The sequence below is a fragment of the Rhinopithecus roxellana genome, chromosome 14 (genome assembly GCF_007565055.1).
Source record: "Rhinopithecus roxellana isolate Shanxi Qingling chromosome 14, ASM756505v1, whole genome shotgun sequence".
Lineage (NCBI taxonomy): Eukaryota > Metazoa > Chordata > Mammalia > Primates > Cercopithecidae > Rhinopithecus > Rhinopithecus roxellana.
In genome coordinates, this window is record NC_044562.1 from 66,486,556 (window position 1) to 66,510,617 (window position 24,062).

A 24,062-nucleotide genomic window follows, 5' to 3' on the forward strand; every position below is an offset into this window, starting at 1 on the left:
CAAACAGAGGGGCTTCTGGGTACTGCCACCTGACTGATGAGGAAGAGGCTAGAGAGAGAACCCCAGCAGGCAGTAGGTGTAGCTTCCTAAAATCAATCAATATTCGCAAGACACTTTCATAATGGGATTCTTCTGGCCCCGGCCACCCTCCCTTGGTATCTTTTCTGAATGCCATGGCTAAGAAGCCTGAGGCCTTGTCTTCACATTATAGTCAGGCAGTCTCTATAAAGGACCTAAGTGGGAAGGTGCCTGAGAATAGGCTTTGTGTCCCAATAAACAGAAGTGCCGGGGACTCTGTGACCCCCACCCGCAAAGTCTGTTAGTTGGCCTGAATCACTGAGCAAGAACCAGGCAGACAGCAAACTTCCAACAGTTCCCCCTCTCCCAAAGCTCAAGATTTGGATATGATTATAAACCATTATGATTCCTTTTACTACCAACATAAAAAAGTCTAGACCCCTGTTATGGGAGCTCCCTTTTCAGAAATGAGAGACATATATTATAAATAAACAAAATAAAACAAACATCTATGTTAAGTCCAAGAATTAATTTAGCAGCAGAAAACACAGAGACAGAAGAAACCACCTGGAAGGGGTATTACTCAACCCATCCAACCAAAAAGCACAAGAATGCATGTGATATCTGCATTTGCTTTCCAAGCAGTGAAACAAATGAGTCATTTCATGTACCTAGAACCTCTTTAGAACTAGGTTGAACTGTAGGTAAGGGAGACATTTGGAGCAGGTAATCCCACCCGGAAGGCAGTGCTTCCCTATCTGTTTCCCATCACAGCTCTAGGATATGAACTAGTATATACATACGCTAATATATGACAGCACACTAGGGTAGACAAGACTGCTAGTAGATGGCCCTCATGGAACTGGAGCCAGACTAGGTGGCCCTGAGGGCTGAGGCTCACTATCTCAGACATGGGCTAAGCAGCTCCAGTCTACGCTGCCAACTGCAAATACACAGTGGTCAAGATGCTCGACAGTTCTGAGGCTATGACTTCGGAACTAGTAGGTCCCTAACTCAACAAACAATCACCATACTAGTGCCGCATACTCAGCTCCCATTCATTCTGAAGGTCATCATGGTAAACTGACTTCTTGGAAAGGTGAAACTTGTGGTTTACATACTTATTCTGAACCTAAGGGCATGATGTGTAAGTAAATCGTACCCCCTCGCACAGACTCATCTCTACTTGAGGCTAGCTTAAACGGATCTTTTTTTTTTTAAAGGACTGCCACCAAAAGCACGGACGTAGTGGTCTGAAGCAAACAAAGCATCAGAGAACAATTCTGAACAGTAGGCTACTCAAAAAAGTACCAAGGAAAAATGGATTTTTGTGAGGGCAAGGCAGGCAGTAGGGGCAGGAGAACAAATGCAGTGACTTCTGAATAGGGCCATTTAGCTGATGTATAAATGACCTCACCAGAGTCCTTTGCTGTGGGAGATTGATGTACTCCTCCTTCCAAAGCTGGGGTCCATCGACTTGTTTTTGGGGGAACCAAGGAATCAACTCCAAGGGTGCAAAGCCCTTATTTTCAAACCTTAATTAACTGGAACCTAATTAGGACTTCGGAGGATTTTCTTTCCACTTGAAAGGAAAATGTTTTTCTCTCTCAAGTCAGCATGGTGTAAATGAAGGCAAAGTGAACACAGGGTGATTTGGATTTCTTGCATATAAGCAACTCGCTTAACCTTTAGGAGTTTCAGCTCTCTAACTGATAAATTGAGAGGGCCAATGAGAGACAGATATCCAAAGCCATTTTCAGCAATAAAACTCTGATTCTGAGACATGCCAACAGATCTTTATCAATAATCTGAGATCATTCTTCTATTTTGACAATTATACCCCATCCTCATATGAGCTGGGATCACCTGACAGTCTTCTATAGTTTTTAGAGTATTTCATACATTTAATTCAACTGAACTTTGCGACAAACTGGTGGGGTGAGGTCTCTAAAACGTTATCACAGAAACTTTCCCGTGATGCGCTTCAATAGCCATTGGCTGGTTATTCTAGAAGTTAGAAAAAGAAGGGAATCAAACAGAGGAGACAAGCCTATCACCGGATGCTTTGATTTATACAGAGGCAGATGCATTCGTTAATTTTTTTAAATGTAAGGCTTTCAAAAAGGGAACGCTGACCAGATTTCTACAGTCTTTTCTGAATAAACTACACTTGCAATTCACTGTTCATACTTTATCATTTGGTTTCTTTAAAAATAATGAGAATTTAGACATTTATGAAGCAATCTGAACACAGAATGCTTACTGGATTTTATGATTATCCCATTTGACAACTGAATTTTTAAAGACTTATCCTTATCCAGGTCTTTCCAAAACATTTAACTTAGTTTTTTATAAAAACAACAGCTTCTTTTTTATGTTCGTATTTGATCAGTTTCCCTGATATTTAGTTAAACTGCATAATTACAACACTACAACTGGCCTAGCCAGGTTTGAGAACACACATACCACTCCCCTGGTAGGGGCCAAGGGAAAAGGCAGTACTAGACAGTCGGTGCCACCTGCTGCATCACTGACCACTGCGTTTTACAGAGGGAAGGATGATCACTGGCTGAGATATTGTGGGGACAGACTAGAGCTGGGGGAGGGAGGTCATGAATAGAGAGACACATTTTGGCTCGTTAGCATCCAGTTAGTAGTTAGATTCACAAGAGGTCACTCAGGTGGGAGTATGGATAGAGAAAGAATAAAGGTGGGGTAGATCCCAGGGAATGCCAACCCTAAAGTGGTGAGCACAAGAGGCATCTTGCAAAGGGGGCCAGCAGGACATTACTGGAGATGTACAAAGAGAAACAGAGAACCAGGAGGTGGGTTTCAAAGGGCCTGGTGTAGGTCAGAAGTCTAAAAAGCAAGAACTGTAAAGTGTCCTTGGACTTGACAATCAGCCAGCCACCTGTAAATGAGAACTGGAGTGTGTTTACACTCCCATGAATGATTTCTTAAAGGAAGGAAAGTAGGTATTCTGTAATCCCCTATGCCTTTAGTTTCTCTTCCACCACGTCTGCTGTCTTCCTCAGCGTCCGCTCTGCCTCCTGTCTCCCTGTCAGCATTCTCACATAGACAGGGCTGCTCAGGCTGCCTGAGCCCAGGTCGGGGAAGGAGGAGCAGGAGAACTCCAGAGGCTATCCTGACTCTGCCACGCACAGGCAGGACAGGTCATCCACTGGTCCCGAGGGCAGCCACTTCTTCCTAGGCCCAGGGCAGAACCTCTTTGCAATGCCTGCTAAGAAGCATTTGTGCAAGTCTGTTGCAAAAGGTAGGATAAAATCAGAACTTCAATCAGAGGGCTTTATAAGGCCTTTCAGATTTCTCCCAGCTGACAGGCTTAGCGAAAGAAGTCTGCATTAGGCGGTCTGGTGAACAGTTCCACATTCCTACCCACCTCATTTCAGACACATAGAAACTTCCCAGAGCACACACAACAAGCAAGGAAGGAGAGTTTGGGTGAGAAATATAAATGAAGGAGAAAAAAAGTCCTAATATAAAACACAGTCTCTGCTCTGTAATATACTGACAAGCAATGAAGAAAGAAATCCTGGGTCCTAATAGTTACTGACTCTCAGACATGGAAATTCAAGCAGGTTTAAGTGACAGCTGCCTAAGTCCCAGAGGGCTGCCAGCATGGCTGTGAGATTTCAGAGTTATCAATAACAATCCAGGCCAATGTGTTCTTCAATAGCCAGTGTTCTACAGCAGGGGTCCCCAACTGCCAGGCCGCGGGCCATACTGGTCCATGACCTGTTAGGAACCGGGCCGCACAGCAAGAGGTGAGTGGTGGGTGAGTATGAACACCTGAGCTCCGCCTCCTGTCAGATCAGTGGTGGCATTAGATTCTCACAGGAGCTCAAACTCGATTGTGAACTGTGCATGCGAGGGATCTAGGCTGCACACTCCTTATGAGAACCTAATGCCTGATGATCTGAAGTGGAAGTTTCATCCTGAAACCATCCCCCACCCCGGTCTATGGAAAAACTGTCTTCCATGAAACCGGTCCCTGGTGCCCAAAACAACAGGACTGCTGTTCTACAGTCTCCTCAGTTCTCTGCTTCTTCAGATATTAACCTGGAATTTGTTAACAAATAACTCTTTTGGGAGATGAGGTATAAGAAGAAATACTTTTTTTCCAAGGCTTCGTATCAGATACTGGTCAGCTGCCTCCTAAATTTCCGTGTCTCCTATTCTTGCCTCCATTAAAGAACAGATTTGAGTAGAGACCTGAGGTGAGGATCACAGACTGGACACAGCCTTACTAGGGAAGACCAGCTGGGGGTTTTGGTCAGAGCCACCCACACAGACCCATTCTTTGCCTTGGCTCATATCATTAGGCCTCGTGTACCTGTGGAATCATACAAAATACACAATATTCTGCATAATATCCTGTATTTGGAGAGTGAAAGGGAGTTAGTTCCTGCCGGCCTCAGAGAACAAAATTTTAGTGTGGTGACTGGGGCAAGGAAGGAAGAGTCTAAGCCTGCCAAGCTTCCCTCATCCATGCTGGGTTCAGGCACGAGTCAAATCTGTTGGCTGCACTAAAAAAACATGTACTGACCTGATCCAAACGAAGTGCGCCGTCCGCAAAGCGCTGCTGGCGTAATTGCTTGGCAATTCGGTGGAGATTCAAGACGGCCTGGTGTACCTCCTCGCTGCTATGCTCTGGGGAAATGGGGGGCAGCTCTTTCGCAGGGATTTTCTCAGTTGGGCTTTCAATCATGCTCTGTGCATGCTCGTAGCTAAGTTTGGTACAGGAGCAGATGATGGTCCGGCCAAACCATTCATCAAGGATCTGCAAAGATGGACAGATTATAAGGGAATTGTGAGGACCAATGTTTTCAGGTTTTTCTTCCTTCAACCATTTATCCATACACATTAAACAAAGATTTATTGAGCACTGACTGTGTGCTTGGAATAGTGGCAGGTTTGGGCTGGGCACCCAGATGAATCAGCATGGAAACTGCTGCCCTCAGGGAGCTTAGTCTCTACCCGGCGTGGAATTAATCCAATGGGCACTGGATGTCTATGAACGGTCCCCAAGCACACCAGTGGCATAGATAAGGCATGCTGGAGGCTTTTTCATTAGTTTCGGTGAGTGGGCATCAATGTTGACACTGAGGGGAGTAGAGGAGAGAGCTGCCAACAATGTGGCAGACAAGGACTCTGCGGGCTTGGGAACAGCTCAGATGTGGGGTGAGGGAGAAGGGGAAGGCGGGGCCACTGACAGAAAGAGGGAACACAGGTGGAGAAGCAGGATGGGGCTAGAAAGAGAAAACCCATTCTGACTGTTCCATTTGGGGCACATATGTTGAGACAGAAGTCTAGAACAGGCTTCTCAATCTCGGCACTGTTGGGCTGACTAATTCCTTGTAGGGCAGGGGGCTGAACAGTGTATTATAAAATGTTCAGCAGTATCCCTGGCCTCTATCCATTGGATGTCAGGAGCACCTCTCCCTACACCAAGTTGATAATCAAAAATGTCTCCAGACATGGCCAAATGTCTTCTGGGGGAAAGCTGGCCCAGGCTGAGAACCCCTGGGCTTGAAGGAGATATATCCAAGTTTAGTGGTGGTGCCAGCTGAACGGTGGGATTACCACTGAGGTGTACTTTATTATTTTTACTTCTCTGTATTTTGTATAACAAATATGTATTACTTTTTAAAAAAGGACATTAAAACATTTTGGGGACTCCTGTGTCTGAGGTTCAGGGAGAGACGTAGGCGAGGGGATCTGGCAGGCATTTGGATGTGGGCCTGGGCCGTCTGGAGGTGGAAGGATCTGTGGAAGAAAGGGCGGTCGGGAGAGGCAGGGCTGCTTGGCCTAACACCTCCTTCATGTTAAGGAGAGAAGAGAAGCCAGGGAATGAAAACAGTAGAAAAACAAGAGAGCTGAGAGAGACAGGACAAAACCCAGGAATGTCCCCTGTTGGGAAAAGCAGGAGAAAAGAGCTTTAAGAAAGGGGACTCAAAGGCAACACGGGACACTCAGAGAGCCATTGCTATTAGACAGGCATTGTTCACACTCTCCATATGGCAACTATTTAATTCTCATAACAACGCGATGAGGTAGGAATTGTGCTATCCTCTTCTTCAGATGAGGAAACTAAGGCATAGAGAAATTAGGGAATTTGCCCAAGGTTACACTGCTAGAGACTGGCAAAACTGGGAACTGAACCCAAGCAGTCCAGCCCTAGACTCTCTCTAAACCACAAGTGTATGTCCAATGCCACTTGGATGTCAAGGAGGAGAAAACAAAGACAAGCTCCTGGCATTGAGCAGTTGCTGGTTGGTGGTGTTTAGGAAGGCTGTTTTAGGAAAATATAGGACAGAGGCAGAGTCACACTGCAAAGGTTTAAGGCATGTACTGCAAATGGATTCTGGAGATGCTGTGAGGAGGGCTTTAGCTCTTCTCACTCCCAGGGCAGCCAGAGCTTCGGCCTCCCATCAGCCTCCTGCACACGTCCCCTATGCCACTCAAACAGCAACATCTTCTGTATGTGACATGTGAAAAAACCTGGGAAGCACCGGGTTAAGGATAGGTGGAGGCATTGGAAGTGGTGGCAATGCAACCAGTGTGGATGATCACTTCCAAAAGGACGGGAGGGAAGGAGTGCTTTGGAATGAGCAGAACAGAGGGCTGTGTGGCGGTTGTAGGGTAAAGAAGAGAAACCAGCATTGAAGGAATATTGAAGACACAAGAGAACAAAAGGGATTTTGGGCCAAGTGGAGGCCATCCATCCCGGACAGAGGAAGCGTGGCCTGGTGGGGAGGAAGGAAGGAAGGAAAGGGGAGGAGATCTTGAGGGGAAGAAGAGGGAAGCTGAGAGCATGACCATCACAGAACCCCAATTTATGTAGTCGAGCATGAGGCAAAGAACAAAGGAGGCTAGGTGGAGTTCGAGGGCCTGAGGAGAATGGAAAAGCTCTAAGATAAATGCGTGGAAGTGTATTTTCTGTGCAAGAAAAGGGAGGGAGTGCCAGTCAAGAGCAGAACCTTTTACCTTTTAACCTGAGCTTGCAGACATCCCCCTTGCCTTGCTCTTTAGCAGCCAACCCTTCTGTTCACAACCTCTGCGACAATACTTTCCAAAAAAGCCAACTGAAGAGTCTGTAGGCATTCCCCATGGGGAAGGCCTGAGCCCTGCCCAGGAGTTGTTCACACCACAAAGCCTCCAGGGAATACAGTTTCTGCCCTGGAAGGCTGGAGAGACCACTTTGGTACCCTCACCCTCCCTTAAAGGAAGAATCAACACTCTCGAAAAATGGCAGCCATGGGGTACAGGAAGAGAATGGCGGCAACTACTCACATTTTTGTCCAGAGCAAAGTCTTATAAGAATCTTGAATCTGTAATCACTGACTTTAACTTTTCTTTAAAAACAATCCTGAAACTATTCTTTCCATATTATTCCAAGAACTACCACTATCCAAAGACATAAGGGATTCAAATAATCTCACAAGTCTTCCACTGTGGCAAGCAGGTCTGAATTTGACTCTCAGGAAGCATGTGTGTGCTGTGGGCAAAAGCAACTGTAGAGTCAATTCCAGGTACCACCTGACAGTCCCAGTGGGGAGGGCCACGTGCAGGTCTCCAGAAGAGTCTGAAGAGCCCCTTTTAGGCTCAGCCAGGCTTGTCCTCCTCGCACATCCACATTTCCTGAAGAGCTGCTCCAGCCTCCTCTGGAATGACAGGGCCATGACCTCTTCATTCTTGTGGTCTCAAGGGTTTCCCCTGGTGATTTAGCTTGCTTCCTTTTCTACACTTCGTTCCAAACCCAGTCACTCCTTCTGTGCGTCTACATCGTGCTGTACAGTCTGCCTTCAGCATGTTCAGGGAATGTCAGTTTCAATTCTATTCCACAGTTCTCTTTCACATTTCACAAGTGGTCTGGAGGTTCCCTCCAGCATCCAGGATTCAGGTCACAGGGTCTGCAGCCTCCCAGGGTCTGTGGTCTTTTTCCCTAGTGAATGCTCCAGCATAGGGCAACCACTGCACCCTGATCGGGCATCTATTTTCACATAAACCATGGGTCAAGAACTGCTTTCAAAATCTAGTGAATTTTGGTCAAGCATAGTGACTCATGCCTGTAATCTCAGCACTTTAAGTCAAGGCAGGTGGACTGCTTGATGTCAGGAGTTTGAGACCAGCCTGGCCAACACAATGAAACCCTGTCTCCACAAAGAAAAAAAAAAAAATTAGCCAGGCATGGTTTGGTGCATGCCTGTAATCCCAACTACTCAGAAAGGTGAGGCATGATAATTGCTTGAGTCTGGCAGGTGTTGGTTGCAGTAAGCGGAGATTGTGCCACTCCAGCTTGGGCAACAGAGTGAGACTCCGTCTCATAAAAACAAAACAAACAGAAAAAAACTTAGTGAATGCTCCAGGCCCTCTTCCCTGAAATATTTATGCATAAAACTTAGCAGCAAGTTCCATGAGGTTCCCAGACACCCCTGTACTCTGCATTCCTATGTCTCCTGCCTCTAAGCACATCTCTGTAGCTCCCTCTTACCCCTCTGATTGCTGGCCCTGACGAGGAGCCCTTTGGAATCTTGAGGTATTCCTAAAATTGATTACCTGAGACTTGCCCAAAGCAGCAGCTTGTCACTCTTTACCAAAGCCTGCTCATTGCCCATGGTGGCACTGGCTATCAGTTCATTTGAGCTCCCTTTTTTTTCCTTAATGGGCACCTCTACTTTGTTTCCTTATCAGTCAAGACAGATATCCCTTCCTAAAAGCACATAGGAACACTACCAAATTGGAGACTGCAGTGCTGATGATCACTTTCCCATAGCTGTTTTGCTTCACTTCAGTCCTCTTCCTTAATGCCTGCAACCCTGAAAATCCATCCCAACCTTCTCTTTAAATACACGAAGGGCTGAGGTAGAAGCCTGAAGAGCCATCAGGAACTTCCTGCTCAGGGACAGGGACCTCTGGCAGCCGAATCTACTCTGCTTTAACACAATCCAGCGCTTCTGGGAGTCATACCTGACATGTACTGAAAAAGGATTAGGCCAGGGAAAGAAGGCCTGAAGCCATCCTCTGCAGAAGCCAAGCAGAAAGGAAAGGAGCCTGTTGTCGCCTGACACAGAGAAAGGCAGCAAGAAAGCAAGGATCCAAAGAGAGGGGGTCCTCAGAACAGCCAAGCTCACAGTATGGAAGGCAGGCCTCTCTGGATGAAACACCTCATTACTTTCCAATTTGGAAACTGGATTCACATCAGTGCCCAGTGCATAACCACAGCCAGTGGCAGAAGACAAAAGGATAGAGTTTTTCATGGAAAAAGTAGAAATAGCAGGGGGAGCTTCAGAAACAAAACCCTTCATACCCAAGATCATGTCTTTCCTCTTTCCTTTCTTTTTTTTTTTTTTTTTTGTTTGAGACAGTCTCACTCTGTTGCCAGGCCGGAGTGCAGTGGCACAATCTGGGCTCACTGCAACCTCCGCCTCCCGGGTTCAAGTGATTCTCCTGCCTTAGCCTCCCAAGTAGCTGGGACTACAGGCACGTGCCACCATGCCTGGCTCATTTTTTTGTATTTTTAGTAGAGATGGGGTTTCACCATGTTGGCCAGGATGGTCTCGAACTCCAGACCTCGTGATCTGCCCGCTTTGGCCTCCCAAAGTGCTGGGATTACAGGCGTGAGCCACCATACCTGGCCCCTCTTTTCTTTCTTAATCACAGGTTTTGGGTCACTCTTCTGTAGGCAGGTGAGTTTACTGCACATACTCTGGAATATCACTGTTCAGAATGTCAAGTTAAATACAGTGCCAACACCGACTGAAGGCGTATTACTGGGAAAAATCTACTGAAAAAGGAGTAAATGATTATCTACTGAAGCATCGTAATTCAAGGCCCACCTACTGTACTAAGTAAGACTGGAAGTAGTCTAACACTGGGAGTATGCTTATACCTACTACTTCTAAAATCTCCCAGCACATCGGGGAGGAGTGCATTGTTCAGCCCATTTTACAGTTGAGAAAACAGGCCAGGAACTTGTCAAAAGTCATACAAACTCCTAAGTGGCAGCCAAGACCAGATCCAGTTAAAGACAGACCCAAAATCTAGTGTTACTTTTATTACATTTCAGGTGAAGGTCATAAATTAGACAGAGGCAGATGATGAAGTAAAATAAACCAAGTATGTCTCAAACACGTATCAACTTTCTATATTGATACAAAAGTATGACCACCTCCTTTGAAAATTATTCAGTTCCATTCAAATGTATTTTAAAATTTATCCTCTGAAAAATGTCAGCACCTCATTAAGATATATCTCTGGTTGAAAAAACTGCAAGTGGGGTTAATTTATCATCTTAAATAATTAGGTACAAAATCACTTCTGCAGTAGCTCCGGGCTTCTGTATGCAAAATATTTTGTTCAAAAAACATATGAGGAAGAAAGAAACCTTTTCCTGACTGGAACAAAACCAGGCTGTTTGGAGTGACGGTGGGTGGGAGGCAGAGTGGATTTTGGCTGCTTCTTAGAGCTACGAACACAGGGTAATCATCCTTAGTAGGGGCAGCCCCGCAGTGAGAGAAGTCAAAGGTGCCAAGCAGCAAGTGTCTGAAAAGGACTGGGCTGAGAGAGGACGGGCTGGAAGAGAGCAGAGAGAGGCAGGTCATGCCTGTGGTGGAAAGGACGCCAACTTGCTAGGGAAGGTCCTAGCAACTGTACACGACAGAGACAGTGGGGTGGCTACAGCAAACAAGGGGCTCCTCCACTAGCCCCAGCCCTCGCACTAGTGCCACTATCACCGAGCAAAGTTCAGGCTTCCCCTGAAATAGGAAGAGACGAACACAGTAAGATTAAGGTGTGAATATCTAGACTGAAGCACCATTGCACACAATCCACTTACACCCAGTGGAATGCTCGCTTTCTCTTCACAGGTGGCTCACTGCAACTTCCGCCTCCTGGGTTCAAGCAATTCTCCTGCCTCAGCCTCCCAAGTAGCTGGGACTACAGGCGCCCACCACCATGCCTGGCTAATTTTTGTATTTTTAGTAAAGATGGGGTTTCACCATGTTGGCCAAGCTGGTCTCGAACTCCTCACCTCAGGTAATCTGCCCACTTCAGCCTCCCAAAGTACTGGGATTACAGGTATGAGCCACCACGCCCAGCCAAATATTTGTTTATTTATTTATTCATTCATTTATGTTTTAGAAACAGGATCTCGATCTGTTCTCCATCTGATCAAGTCATCCTCCTGCCTCAGCCTCCCATGTAGCGGCAAGGCAGAGAGGAATTTTGATGTGGCAAGGGGGACTTCAGCAGTTGAAGTTGGCTAGCCTCTCTGGTTTCCAAGAAGAAGAAATGAAAAGTACTTGGGAAAATGATGGGTCTTAAAGGAAAGAGGAGTGGAAAGCAAGGCTGAGGTTGAGGAACCCAAGAAAAAAGGCTTGGAACCTAGTGACAAAAAGATTCCCAAGTAGCACTAAAGGTTCAGCTGAGAAAGCCCAAACTGGTACACACCATAGTTTTACAGAATGGAATGAGTTAAACAGGGAGGAAAAGATCTGCTCAGCTACAAGGAAGAGGCAGAGGCTTGAAGGATATGAGAAGATGGCAGATGGGGAAACTCAACCTTGACTGATGTCAAGTCTCTGGAGCTGGGGAGAGGGCCTGCAGCACAGCAGAGAGCTCAGTTATACATAAAAGGCAGCTTCTCTCCTGTGAGCAGCAACGCTTCAGGACATGAGAGGAGAGGCTGGTTGCAAGAAGACTCTGGAGTCCATGCATTTCTAGCACAGAAGACAGGCAGAAAAGAACGAGGAAAAAGTTACCATTGTCAGGACGTTTTATCTTTTATTCTGAATGACAGATTGGAAAGTTTTAATGGAGAGACAAGGCTTAAGATTCAGAAGGATCACTCTGACAGCTGTATGCAGAGGAGATGACGTGGGGCAAGGGCAGAGGCTGCAAGGACAGTCAGGAGGCCACTGTATTTGTCAAGGTGAGACAGCATAGCTTGGACCCAGGTATTAGTGCCAGTAGTTAAGGAAGGGGGCTGATTCTGGAGGCATTCAGAAAGCAAAGCAGCGATGACACACTGGCAGACTGGATGCAGATGCAGCACGAGAGAAAGACCAAAGTCAAGAATCACCCCGTGGTTTTTGAGCTAAGTAAATGGCTGAAACAGGTGACTTCCATAGTACACTCTGGGTCCTGACTAATCCTATGCAGCACACAGCAGGGATGTCACAGGAGATGCAAACTGAGGAGAGCTAATCAATTGTGAAACCCTTCTTTTATTTTTCTGATCTTTGGCCCTAAGATTCTAAGGTTCTAAGGTCTAAGGACTTAGTTACTAAGTCAGAGAATAAGGCTCTCACAACCAACATGTGAGAAATATGCTAAAAATAAATTATTCAGCATTTATTGGCCTAAAAGCCTGAGCACTAGCTTAATGAATGCATACATGTCCAAGATTTTCTTGTGAGTGTTTAAAAAAAAATTTAGTGGGCGTTAAGGAAACGTTGGAACAGTCTTTCTATAGCTGACCACGCCTGCTCCAGAAAGTAAGCCATTCCAATAGACTAAGGAAAAATACACAGCTTTCTCCACTTCAACTCCAGGTGAGACTGGTGGCTACGCAGCAGCTGTGGCATGATGCTGTTGGCCCCGCTCTGGCTCCTTCTGAGTCCAAGCCTTTACGCCAAGAGAAGTCACCACTGCTTGCAAATCAGCCTCAGACTTTGGCCACACAGGCTTCAGAGACCCTCCTCTTCATCACTGGGTTCTTGATGCAGGGCTACCCCTCGCCCGTTGGCCTTCTCTGGCTCCCTGAACCTCCCATCGGGTTCCGAACTTTGCTCCCCCGGACCTTGCTAAACTCAAGCTTTCCTTGCCAGTGTCTTGAAGAAGCACCATCCCTTGGATGTGAGTCTGGAATCTGACCTCTCATTTCACGCATCTTGACTGTGAGTAAGAGATACTCATCCCAGGACTAACCAACCAGGTCTACCTCTCATGTGGTTGCTTGGTCCGGGTAGGGTGTTTGGATAACCACAGTACAAGGAGTGTGGTTAGTGGGCTTTGCCCTACAACCCTGTGTCTAGTCCAAACTCTCATTACTTCCGATCTGGCTTGGTTTGCACTGAGGCCCACAGCCCCTCCTGGATCCTGTGCCTACTTCACACCTGCTCTCTAGTCCCTAATGCCAGTGGCCTGGGCACCAGACACTACCTCCAACAGAAACTCCAGAGGCCAACTGAGTTACAGTTTGCCACTTTCTAGTGCTTCTTTTATGACCCTCATATTTTAGAAGCTCATTAGATTGGGCAGCTTTTTATTTCTTGGGTCTGACTTTGGCAGGCATAATTCAGACTCAAAGTTCTTTTCTGTTGACTCAAGTTAGCTTTCTTCTATGGGCTTTTATTTTCTGTTTAGTTAAGCTTTCACAAAAATAAGCATTTACAAAAATATAAAAGCTACACATGTTTTCAAAAAACATTAGAAAATACAAAAAAGTAGAAAAAATTACTCATAGTTTTACTACCCAAACATAACCACTACTGGCATTCTATTTTATTTCCTACTGGTCTTTTCCCATTCATTTTTTCCCTATGCATGCTCCCACCCCCACCAAAATATGATTGCTGGCATACTGTCCTCATAATTCCTTGTTTTCGGATAGCGTTTGCCTCTTAAATCTTAAAAAAATCTTTAAAAGGGTCCTTTTTTTTATGAACCAATATTTAAGAGCCATAAAAACCAAATACAATGTGTATAACTTGTTTTGATCCCAATTCAGGCAAATCTATGGGAGAAAGCAAGGACATCTATTATGGACTGGGTTTAGAACGACACCAAGGCATTAGCAGTCACTGTTAGGTGTGCTGATGGCACTGTGCTATATAAGAAAATGTCCAAAATTTTTACAGCTTCATACTGAAATATGTCTGAGCAAAATGACATGTCTGTGGTTTGTTTCAAAATACTTTGACAATGAAAAAAAGTTTTGATAGTAGTTGAATCTGGGAGGTGGGGAGGATGGGTTTATTGTGCCCTTTGCTTTCATGTATGTTTGAAATTTTTCACAATAAAAATATTAAAGTATACATAATTCAAATAGTTTTAAAGACTTGAAAAAAAGCAGCCCCCTGTCCCTCTCTGTTACTTCCCAAGAGTAACTACTTTAACCTCTTCTAAAAGAGTATTTGGGTATTAACTTTCTATATAACCTGTCTGCTACTTCCTGATTTTTTTTTTTTTTTGGTGTTATTTGCAAACTTTTCACTACAGAAGATAATTTATTTTTCCTTCCATACACACTCCCTCCCCCACCATGCCCACATAACTATTCAAGTCCTTAATCCTCCTAATACATGACAATGATCAGAATTCATTCTATCAATCTACTATTATGGTTACCTAAATACTAAGTGTTACTTTTCTATACAACTTTTTATTCTCACTGGAATTAGTAACTGTCTTTTTATCAGCTTGATTTCTATGTGTGCTGTGTATATTATTCTACTCCAAACTTTCCACCAACTATTCATTTGGTTCTCAAGGTATGGACCATGTACCCCTAGGGATCCCTGAGACCCTTCCAGGAGTCCAGGAGATCAAAACTATTTTCATAATAATACTAAGGCAGTGTTTGTCCTTTCCACATGCTGACATTTACACTGGTGGCACAAAAGCCCTCGTGGGTAAAGCGGCTGCCTTGGTGCAAATCCGACAATGGCACCGAGCGCATCTGTGGCTACTGCACTCCAATACCTCATACTTGTATCGAACAACTGAATGCTCTGACCAGAGGAGTAAAGATTATTAATTTTATGATGTCTCAACCCTTGATTGCTTGTCTTTTTCACTTTTGCTGCATGCAGAAGCACGCTGGTGGTCTTGAGGAAAAGCATTTACATAACTGAGTCGTGAACTGATTGCTCAGTTTATGGAACACCATTTTCACCTGAAGGAACAACTGACACACAAACTATAGTTATTTAGACTCGGGTATTTTGGGGAGAGTGAGCACACTGTCTGGTGTCTGTTTTGTTTTTGTTTATGTTTTTGTTTTGTCCACACGAGGTCTCACTATGTTGCCCAGGCTGTGTAATTCTCTTGCCTCAGCCTCCCAAAGTGCTGGGATTACGGGCATAAATCACAGTGCCCAGCCCCAGACCCCCCCCCCCTTTTTTTTTCTGAGATAGAATCTTACTCCTATTGCCCAGGCTGGAGTGCAGTGGCATGATCATGGCTCACTGCAGGCTTGATTTCCCAGGCTTAGGTGATCCTCCCACCTGAACCTCCTGAGTAGCTGGGACTACAGGCGCATGCCACCACACCTGGTTAATTTTTGTATTTTTAGTAGAGACAGTGTTTCAATATGTTGCCCAAGCTGATCTCGAACTCCTGGGGTCAAGCAATCTGCCCGCTTCAGCCTCCCAAAGTGTTGGGACTACAGGTGTTAGCCACTGTGCCTGGTGCAACCAACTTCTGAGAAACTATTAAAGTCTGGTGTAGTACAAAAATGAATAGCCACAATTATCTGAAAAAGTTATTAAAATGCTCCTTTCTTTTCCAGCTACATATCTACATATCAACCAAAACAACCGATTCCAACAGACAGAATGTAGAAGCCCATGAGAGGATCCAACTTAGCGTCTTCTTTTTTCTTTTTCAGATGGAGTTTCGTTCTTATTGCCCAGGCTGGAGTGCAATGGCACGATCTCAGATCACCGCAACCTCCGCCTCCTGGGTTCAAGTGATTGTCCTGCCTCAGCCTCCCAAGTGGCTGAGATTATAGGTGCCCGCCACAAGGTCCAGCTAATTTTTGTATTTTTAGTAGAGGTGGGGTTTCACCATGTTGGCCAGGCTGGTCTTGAACTCCTGACCTCAAGTGATCCACCTGCCTCGGCCTGTGAAAGTGCTAGGATAACAGGCGTAAGCTACGGCGCCCGGCGCTTAGCATCTTCTTTAAGACAGACCTGAAGGATAGTGTAGTAGGTTCAACAGGGATACTGACTATCTGGCCCTTTACAGGAAAAGTCTGCCAGCCCTGATCTAAGTGATTCTTTCACTTCTTTCCTGTATTAGATTATTTGTTTCCTGGGTCCCATGTCTTCCTCTTTCTTCATTTACTCCTCCTTCATTTTGGTGAAGCACATCCTCTGGTGGCTTCCTGAGAAAGGGTGTATGAGATGGACATTTTTGTTGAAGCCTTGTATGTCTGAAAAAGCCCTCTCCTACCCTTTTTATTGATAGCTTTGTTGGGTACAGAATTTTGGCATGGAGACCACGGTCCTTCAGAAATTAGAAAGCTTTGCTTCACTGTCATCTAATTTCTAGGGTTGTGGTAGAAAAGTCTGAAGTTATTCTGATTTCTGATTTTATTGTATGTCTTTTCTTTGTCCACAGTGTTCTGAAATTTTATAATGATGTGTCTTGATGATGTGTCTCTATACCTGTGCTAGGCAGTGTGCCCTTTCAATATGGAAAATCATATCTTCCAGGAATGGGGCATTTCCTAAAATTATATTGTTGATCATTTCTTTTCCTCTGTTTACTTTGTTCTCTATTTCTGGAATGGTCATTGAACAGATATTGTATAACTTGGACTAGTCCTCTAATTTTTTGTCTTTTCTATATCTTTCTGGGACAACTCCCCAACTTTACCTTTCAATAGATATCTTGAATCTCTAATTCTTCTAACCTGTGTTTAATTCCCAAGAGCTCTTTTTTTCCCTCCAAATGTTTCTTTTTTAAAGTATCAAGATTTTGTGATACAGCTACTTTCTTTTTTAAAAAAATTCCCTAAAGATATAAGTGCTAATTTCTTTTCCCGGCTAGTGTGTTTCATTCTAGTTACTTTTTCCTGTGTGTTTTCTTCATTTCCTGTTTGTTTACTTTTCTCCTGTTTGTTTGTACTCCAGTTGAATTATACATATACTTAAGAGCCCAAAGGCTAAGTGTAAACTCTGGACAGGGCTTCATCAAAGTAAAATAAAGCTATTGTTGAACCAATGCATTAGTAATAGCTTCCCTATTTCATATTAGAAGCTTCTTTCGGGTTGTCTCTTCATACATGGAAATGAAATCCTAAAAAGCTCTGACTGTGTGGGTGAAGCTTATTAATAGTCTGTAAACTTTACCGTAGGGAGAGACAGCTGGGCTGTTGATTGGGAAACTCTTGAGGTTAGTATCTTTATGTTTTTATTCCTCGCTATTCAGATTCCTCAGAGATTTTTCCATGTCCCAACTCATGGATATAGGCCTGGCGACCAGAATTCTGGGGCTGGCAGCAAAAAGAAAGCTGATACTCTTAACATTCAGTATGCCAACAGTCACTCAATCTCCCCCAAGGTGTCACTGCCATCAAGCATGTTTGATGTCCTCTAGTTCAGATACCTCTTACTCTACCCTGTCTAGAGAACACATTTCTGATCTTCCGCTAAGTTACAGGAGGGGCAATTTTTAAAAATAAACTTTCAATACGGTTGTTAGCCTCATTCTCCCCCCCCCCCCCCCCCCCACCTTCTAGAATTATCTGGTACTGTCAATTTCCGAATTGTTTAGGGTTCTTCTGCGTAAACTGGGTTGTTTCTTGGCTTTCTCTATTGCTGGCTCAGGATTCAGCTTTCTCAGGACTGCTAAGTCAGTTACACTCATCCATCTGCTACCCAGATTCCAAACTTTTGTTGCTGTTGTCTCCTCTCCCACTCTCTTTGTCCTTGTGGGTTTATGTCTTAAAAAAAAAATCCCTTTACTGTTGTTTTAGTGAGGTTTTGGGAGGGAATGAAAGTAAATGTGGGTATTTGATCCTCTATCTTTATTTGGAACCTCTTTATAATTAAATATCTTTTTTTACTTCCATTTAATATTACAGTATAAACACTTCCCATGTTCTTCCATGGTCTCTGTCAACAACTTTAATAACTGCATAGATTCCATTGAGAAGGCACCAAGGCTTACTTAATCAGGACCCTACTTCTGAATGTTTGGAGTTGTTTCAGTTGCAGGGAGGGGACTAGTTTCTCTTTCATGTATTTCTCTCCTATCGTTCCCTACGATATGCATAGGCACATCCCGATAACAGGCACAGACATCTTTTTCCCTATGCTTAGGAATCCCTGCTGACATCCTTCTCTCTGTTCTTGGTCTGTGGTTTCACCACCTTGTGCCTTGATTATAGTACTACCTTGCTAATTCATCTTCACAGCGCCAATCATCCTGCATGACGATGCACCACTGACCTTTCTACAATCAGCTTTCTCATGACACTTCAGCGGAACCCTAACACCTACAATTCATTTGTGATTCTCCAGTTTGATTTCACCCCACCTATGTAAACTTCCCACTTTACCTAACGTCCACCTCCAAACAGGCTCTGCTCTGCTAACTGCAGGCTGGGCTGCCCCTCCTGCCTTTGCCAATCCTCATTCAATCCCACTTACACCCTGTCTCCTGCATTAGCCTCCCGGGCATCACTCTGCTTACTCAATTTCTTCCTTCACCTGATAACAGACATGAAACCTGTTCAAAGTGCTTAGGGTCAGTCTTGCCTTCTAAGTGGGGCCGACGGCTCTTCTGAGGCAGGGACTCTGACATTTCTCTATGACGGCTGCTCCATATCTCCCTTGGCCTGCTACCATGGCACCAAAGCCAGTGCCAGGCACATGGTGAGTACTTCATGACTCATGGAATGGAACAGGGGTAAGTGGAGAAAGAAAACGTGTAAGTTGTTACCTTGCCCTCTGGAGTCAGTGTCCAGATCACAGAGAAGGTCAGCTTGTCAGACATGGGGTTGAGGCTGCACAGCTCCTCACACAGCAGCCTGGGAAGCATGGGGACCACCTGTAAATAGAGCACAGGCCCATGAGCACCTTTCTCCAACCTGCTTAGGAGAAGCCCAGCGGGCAGAGTTTTGGTGAACAGCTTCAGCTTTTCCAGAGTAAGCTGAAGATGGAGGTGGCTCTGTTCCCAAAGACTCTGCAGAAAGACCACACTATTGTATACTTTTCCATGTGCCTCTAGAGTCAAACGGGAATGTGAGCTGGGAAAGTGAAGAGAACTGGCAAAGGAAGACAAAAATCACATTGCAAGCAATGGAAAATAGCTACATTGTATTATCTACTAAACCTGAAGCTCCAGACTCAAGAAGTACTTGTGCTTTTGGATATAAGTACTCCAGTTGAATTATACATATACTTAAGAGCCCAAGGGCTGAGTGTAAACTCTGGACATGATTTCGTTAAAGTAAAATAAGCTATTGTTATTGCTGAATCAATGTTTTAGTAATTGAATATACTGCAATTTACCAAATTACATTTTGGAACATTAAGAGAATACTTCACTAAAATATCACTGGAGTGGTAAAACTGAAAGCGTCATACATCCAGGTTTCCCAGATAAACATTGTGATCAAGTAGTTATCCATTTTCCCATTTTTAAGCCTGAATCATCTATTCTCCTTATTGTTCTTTCTGTTCCACAATAAACTGAGTCAACGGCATATACTCTTTAATTAAAAATTGGTTTTCAGCTCACTTTCAAATGATGACTAGAAGTGGTCCCAAAATATTACTTATTTTTTTCTAGTACTCCAAAGATGAAATGAATATCTCTACCTGTATCTCCTGAAGATACTTCAAAAACTCTCTCCTATCTAAGCCTATCTGTTCCTTTTCCCATATTTTTCTTGGGACCATCCACCCCATCTCTCTAACTAAAAACATCAGCAGTGCTAGCCATTTACTCAACACACTTACTATGGCCCACTTTGGCCTGCAGTGTTGAGCATGGATAACACTGAAACCCCATGCTAGGTAACTGAGAAGTGATATGCAAAGGGCGGCCATGTTGTAGTTGAGGTACATTTAGCAAATAATGTTTCTTCATGGGCAGAAACAGAACAAACCCCAGCAGCTTCTTATTCTGCATGAAGTATCTGCAACTGTACTCTACTTTAGTAAAGTAAATATCTTTGGTATGGAATAGTAAATTCTAGAACTCATGGCCCAAACCAGTAACAAATAATTGGCAATTGTTTGGTATTTCTAAAAAATGCCACATCTTTTAACATCTATATGAAACCTAATGACTACCTGATATCTTTGGTAATAGCTTTTCCTAACAGCCTTTGGTAACAGCTTTTACAGACAACTACTTTTGAAATTTTTTTCTTGCATTACTTTTGCACCATCAGTTCAGACAATACTGTATTTTCTTTGCTAACTTATTCTGTGATGCATTAGAATGTAATCCAAATATTTAACATTTTCTTGTATATGTCAAGTGTTTTATAAAATGGTACATCTTCACCTGTTTAAAAACAGTGCACAAAATGGAGAAAGCTTCAATATGATACCATCTCATGGTTGAATGATAAAGATTTCACATACTCAGCCTTTGGGCTATCCTAGGGACTGAATTGGCACCCTCCCTGCCACCCCCCGACCCCACCCCGCAGTTATATTTTAAAGCCCTAACCCCCAGTGTGACCGTATATAGAGATAGGGTCTTTCAGAGGTAAGTAAGGTTAAATGAGGACATGGGGTGGTGCCCTGGTCTAATAGACTGGTGACTTTATAAGACGAGAAAGAGACACAAGTCTCTCTCTGCATGAGTAGACACAGAGAAAAAGCCATGTGAGGCCACAGCCATATACAAATGAAGAAGAGACCATCACCAGGAACTGAATTGGCTAGCACCTTGATATGGGACTCTGGCCTCCAAAACTGGGAGAAAATAAATCTCTGTTGTTTAAACTATGGCATGTCACTATAGGAGCCTGAGCTAAGACAGACTACATCAAGTTTGCTGGGTGTGCATTCTTGTATTCTCCTCTGGGCTGCATTAACAGACAGTTTGTTCTATCAACTGTATTTTGGTAACCGGCTGCTCAGCCACCCAGCATGCTTGTTGCAATGACATTAGTCCAGGGCGTAATGCCTTTTGTACAGATAGTTAGTGTGTCTTCTAAGTGTTCAAGGCAGTATCTTACTTTAAGTCACAAAACTGAGCATCTGATAATGCATTATAGTTCCTAACTTCATATTTTAGTGTTTGTTAAAAGAAAGTCATTATAACTTGGGCCAGAACTAGACCGTGGAACAGAAGGAAAACACTGATGGAAAAACTAGTGAAATTCAAATAAAGTAAGGAGTTTAGCTAACAGTAATATTCCAATGTCAGTCTCTGAGTTAGGACACATGAAGCGTAGTCACGTAAGATATTAACATGGAGGAACTGGGTATGGGACCACTCCGTACTACCCTTGCAAGTTCTCTGTCAACTGTAAGCATTCCAAAATAAATGAGCTCATTAAAAAGAAAGTCACTGTTTTCATTAATTGGTGTTGTGTTTTACATTTAAATATGAAATAAATGTATGCTAATTATCTAGTGAAAAGCTGATCTGTTTCTATATGTTGGAATTTGGGGTTCAGATATAATTTGCAAAAACGGCCTCACCACTTAAAAAAATACAACAAGGTCTAAAGACCTTTTTACCAATAAGTGAAGAAGTATAGACTCAGCAGCGGCATGGTGCAGGAAAGAGAGCAAAGGCTTTGCCACCTTTCCTGAGGGCTTGGGGGCTAATCCTGGGCCGACTGCTTCTTGTACACTTTGGGCAAGTTAGTAAAATTTTGAGTCTTGGTCTTCTTATTGGTAGAACAATACTGAAGACGCTCAGTGAAAGTCAGCTCACTGGCCAGCCCATGGTGTCCAAGGTGTGCTGTCACCGGGCTCAGCATTCCCTTCAGCTTTGTGCCCTGGCCCTCTCCCGGGGCACTGGCAACAGCAGTCACATGGGCCTTCCTGCTGCACCCCCTTCACCTGTCTGTGTGCTGCTCCAGCTCTTGCTTGTGCTGGTCCCTCTTTCTGGAACACCTTTCTAGACATTTTACATCTGGCAAACTCTTGTACATCCTTTCAGATTCAGCTCATTGCCACTGCTAAAAGGTTTATCCAAAATCCCCCAGGAATAGTGTGTGCTGTATTTTATACACCTCCCCTGTTCTTTCAAAGATGATTTGGGGCCATCCTACACAGTCAGCCACTTACTCCATCCTCCCTGCTCTTCAGCTGCATTTACCACACTGTCCTAATTGCTTCTTCAGGTGCCTCGAGTGCCACGGACACTGACACCTCAGGAGCAAGGGCCAGGCCTCACTCCTGTCTCTCTCTACACCTGATGCACGGTAGGCACTTCCAGTATGTAGACAACTGACTGGCTTCTGCCCAGGAGATGGATCACCTCTTTTTTTCTATGTTTACTGTATCACATAAAACATTTTATGAAATACACTAGAGACTTATATTTAAGCATCTCGACAAAAAAGCTTCATAAACAACTAGTATTTTAAGTATAAGCTACACTGTTTGGGCTACTACCTCCTAAAACTTATCAGCACATGCAGTGATTGTGCAGGCTGTAAAAATTGCGTGGTGTCCTATATCTTACACAAAAGACACTTTATTAATCACACTGCAATGGTCAGTTACCAATCTAAGTGCTCATGAAAAAGCTGAACTTTAAAACTTTTTGGTTAGTATATTTAATTTTTTTTTTTTTTGAGACAGAGTCTTGCTCTGTTGCCCAGGCTGGAGTGCAGTGGCGTGCTCTCGGTTCACTGCAAGCTCCACCTCCCAGGTTCATGCCATTCTCCGGCCTCAACCTCCCGAGTAGCTGAGACTACAGGTGCCCACTACCATGCCCGGTTAATTTTTTGTATTTTTAGTAGATACGGGGTTTCACTGTGGTCTCGATCTCTAGACTTCATGATCCACCTGCCTCAGCCTCCCAAAGTGCTGGGATTATAGGCGTAAGCCACCACGCCTGGTCCCTATTATATTTAATTTTTAAGAAGCATTCCTTATAAAAGACATTTAACAGGTCTTAAAGCAGAATTGAGTTGAAATTCTCATAGAAAACACTCTTTATGTTTATATAGTTTTGTAAATAGATGGTTATTCCTCTGTGTTTCAAAGGAAAAGGAATTAAGAGGTTACAATCACATTTGTGGTCTGGCACATCAGTCTCTCATAAATGGGGCCTAATTCCTGCCAGCGTCACGGTGAATGTGCTCTCCCACAACCCCAGGCACAGCAGGATCCCTGTGAAGGAGGGCTGGAAAGGAGAGGCAGGCAGCCCCTTCTGATCAGCTGCTTTCTCCAATCCAAGTCCCGTATGTCAGAGGGAGACTCACCTGGACCATGGCGTAACAGTCCATGCACACAGCTCAGCTACGTGAGGCCTGCCATGGTTCCTGAGAGCCTCGGGGCCAGGGTGATAAGTGTGGAACACCATGTCTGACTGGAAAAGAAAGGTCTCTCCAGGAGTTGGGAAATTCCTGGCTATCATTAAAACTGTGCAAATGTTCACACATTCCCTGACCCCTTGATCCTTTTCCCTAGTCTTATCCTATCTTGTCCTCATTAACTTCGCTATGCAGTGTGAACCACAAGGATAATTCCTTCAAGGTTCTTTATTTCCCTCACTTCTACTATCCCAGCTCCACAAACCCCATGATTGATCTTATAAATCGGCCTTTCCTACTTCTGCAAGTCCTCACTGAGCAGTGACAGAGAAAATTGCTGGGCCATGTGGAGGTGAGTTGCTAAGCTGTCTTAGTTCTTACCTCCATGAGGGTTGGCAAGGCCTTTCACCTGTCTTTGTTAGTTCCTTCCCCACGCCCCTCAGATGAGGTTCCAAAATGTTACTACTCTCCTCAGACCTCTTATTTGACTGCCTTCTCAATCTTTCTCAATAGAAAACCTCAACTCTTCTTCACAGAGAAAACTGAGATCATCAGACTCAATCTGTTGCAAGCAACCTACCAGCTCTTTCCTTTGGCCAGTCTCTCCCAGGCCCACTCACTTTACACGTGTGCCCTGGTCTCCTGCCATCTCACAATGAGTGTCTTCCATGTCCAAGGCCTGGCCCTCTGGCCTTGTGACTCCACATACCTCTACAATGCCCTCTGGACACCAGGAACTCGATGTCCCATGAACATTTCAAACTCCACATGGAGAAGACAAAGTTCAGCATTTTCCTCCCTTCTTCACCTGTTCCACTGTCTACATTTCCTA

At 44.3% G+C, this 24,062-nt stretch overlaps 1 protein-coding gene across 4 annotated transcripts in view; it reads right to left on the bottom strand.

Moving 5' to 3' along the window:
- LOC104655173 (DIS3-like exonuclease 2) overlaps positions 1-24,062 on the bottom strand; it is a 324,355-nt gene that overhangs the window by 69,057 nt on the left and 231,236 nt on the right. For all 4 annotated transcript variants that reach the window (XR_004053181.1, XM_030916406.1, XM_030916405.1 and 1 more), the window contains exons 11-12: positions 18,715-18,822; positions 4,586-4,819 (exon numbers count right to left, since the gene is read on the bottom strand). Coding sequence is in view for 3 of the 4 variants with exons in the window: in XM_030916406.1 (XP_030772266.1) it covers positions 4,586-4,819; positions 18,715-18,822 (342 nt within the window). In the remaining variant the exon portion in view is untranslated. The remainder of the gene's footprint in view (positions 1-4,585; positions 4,820-18,714; positions 18,823-24,062) is intronic.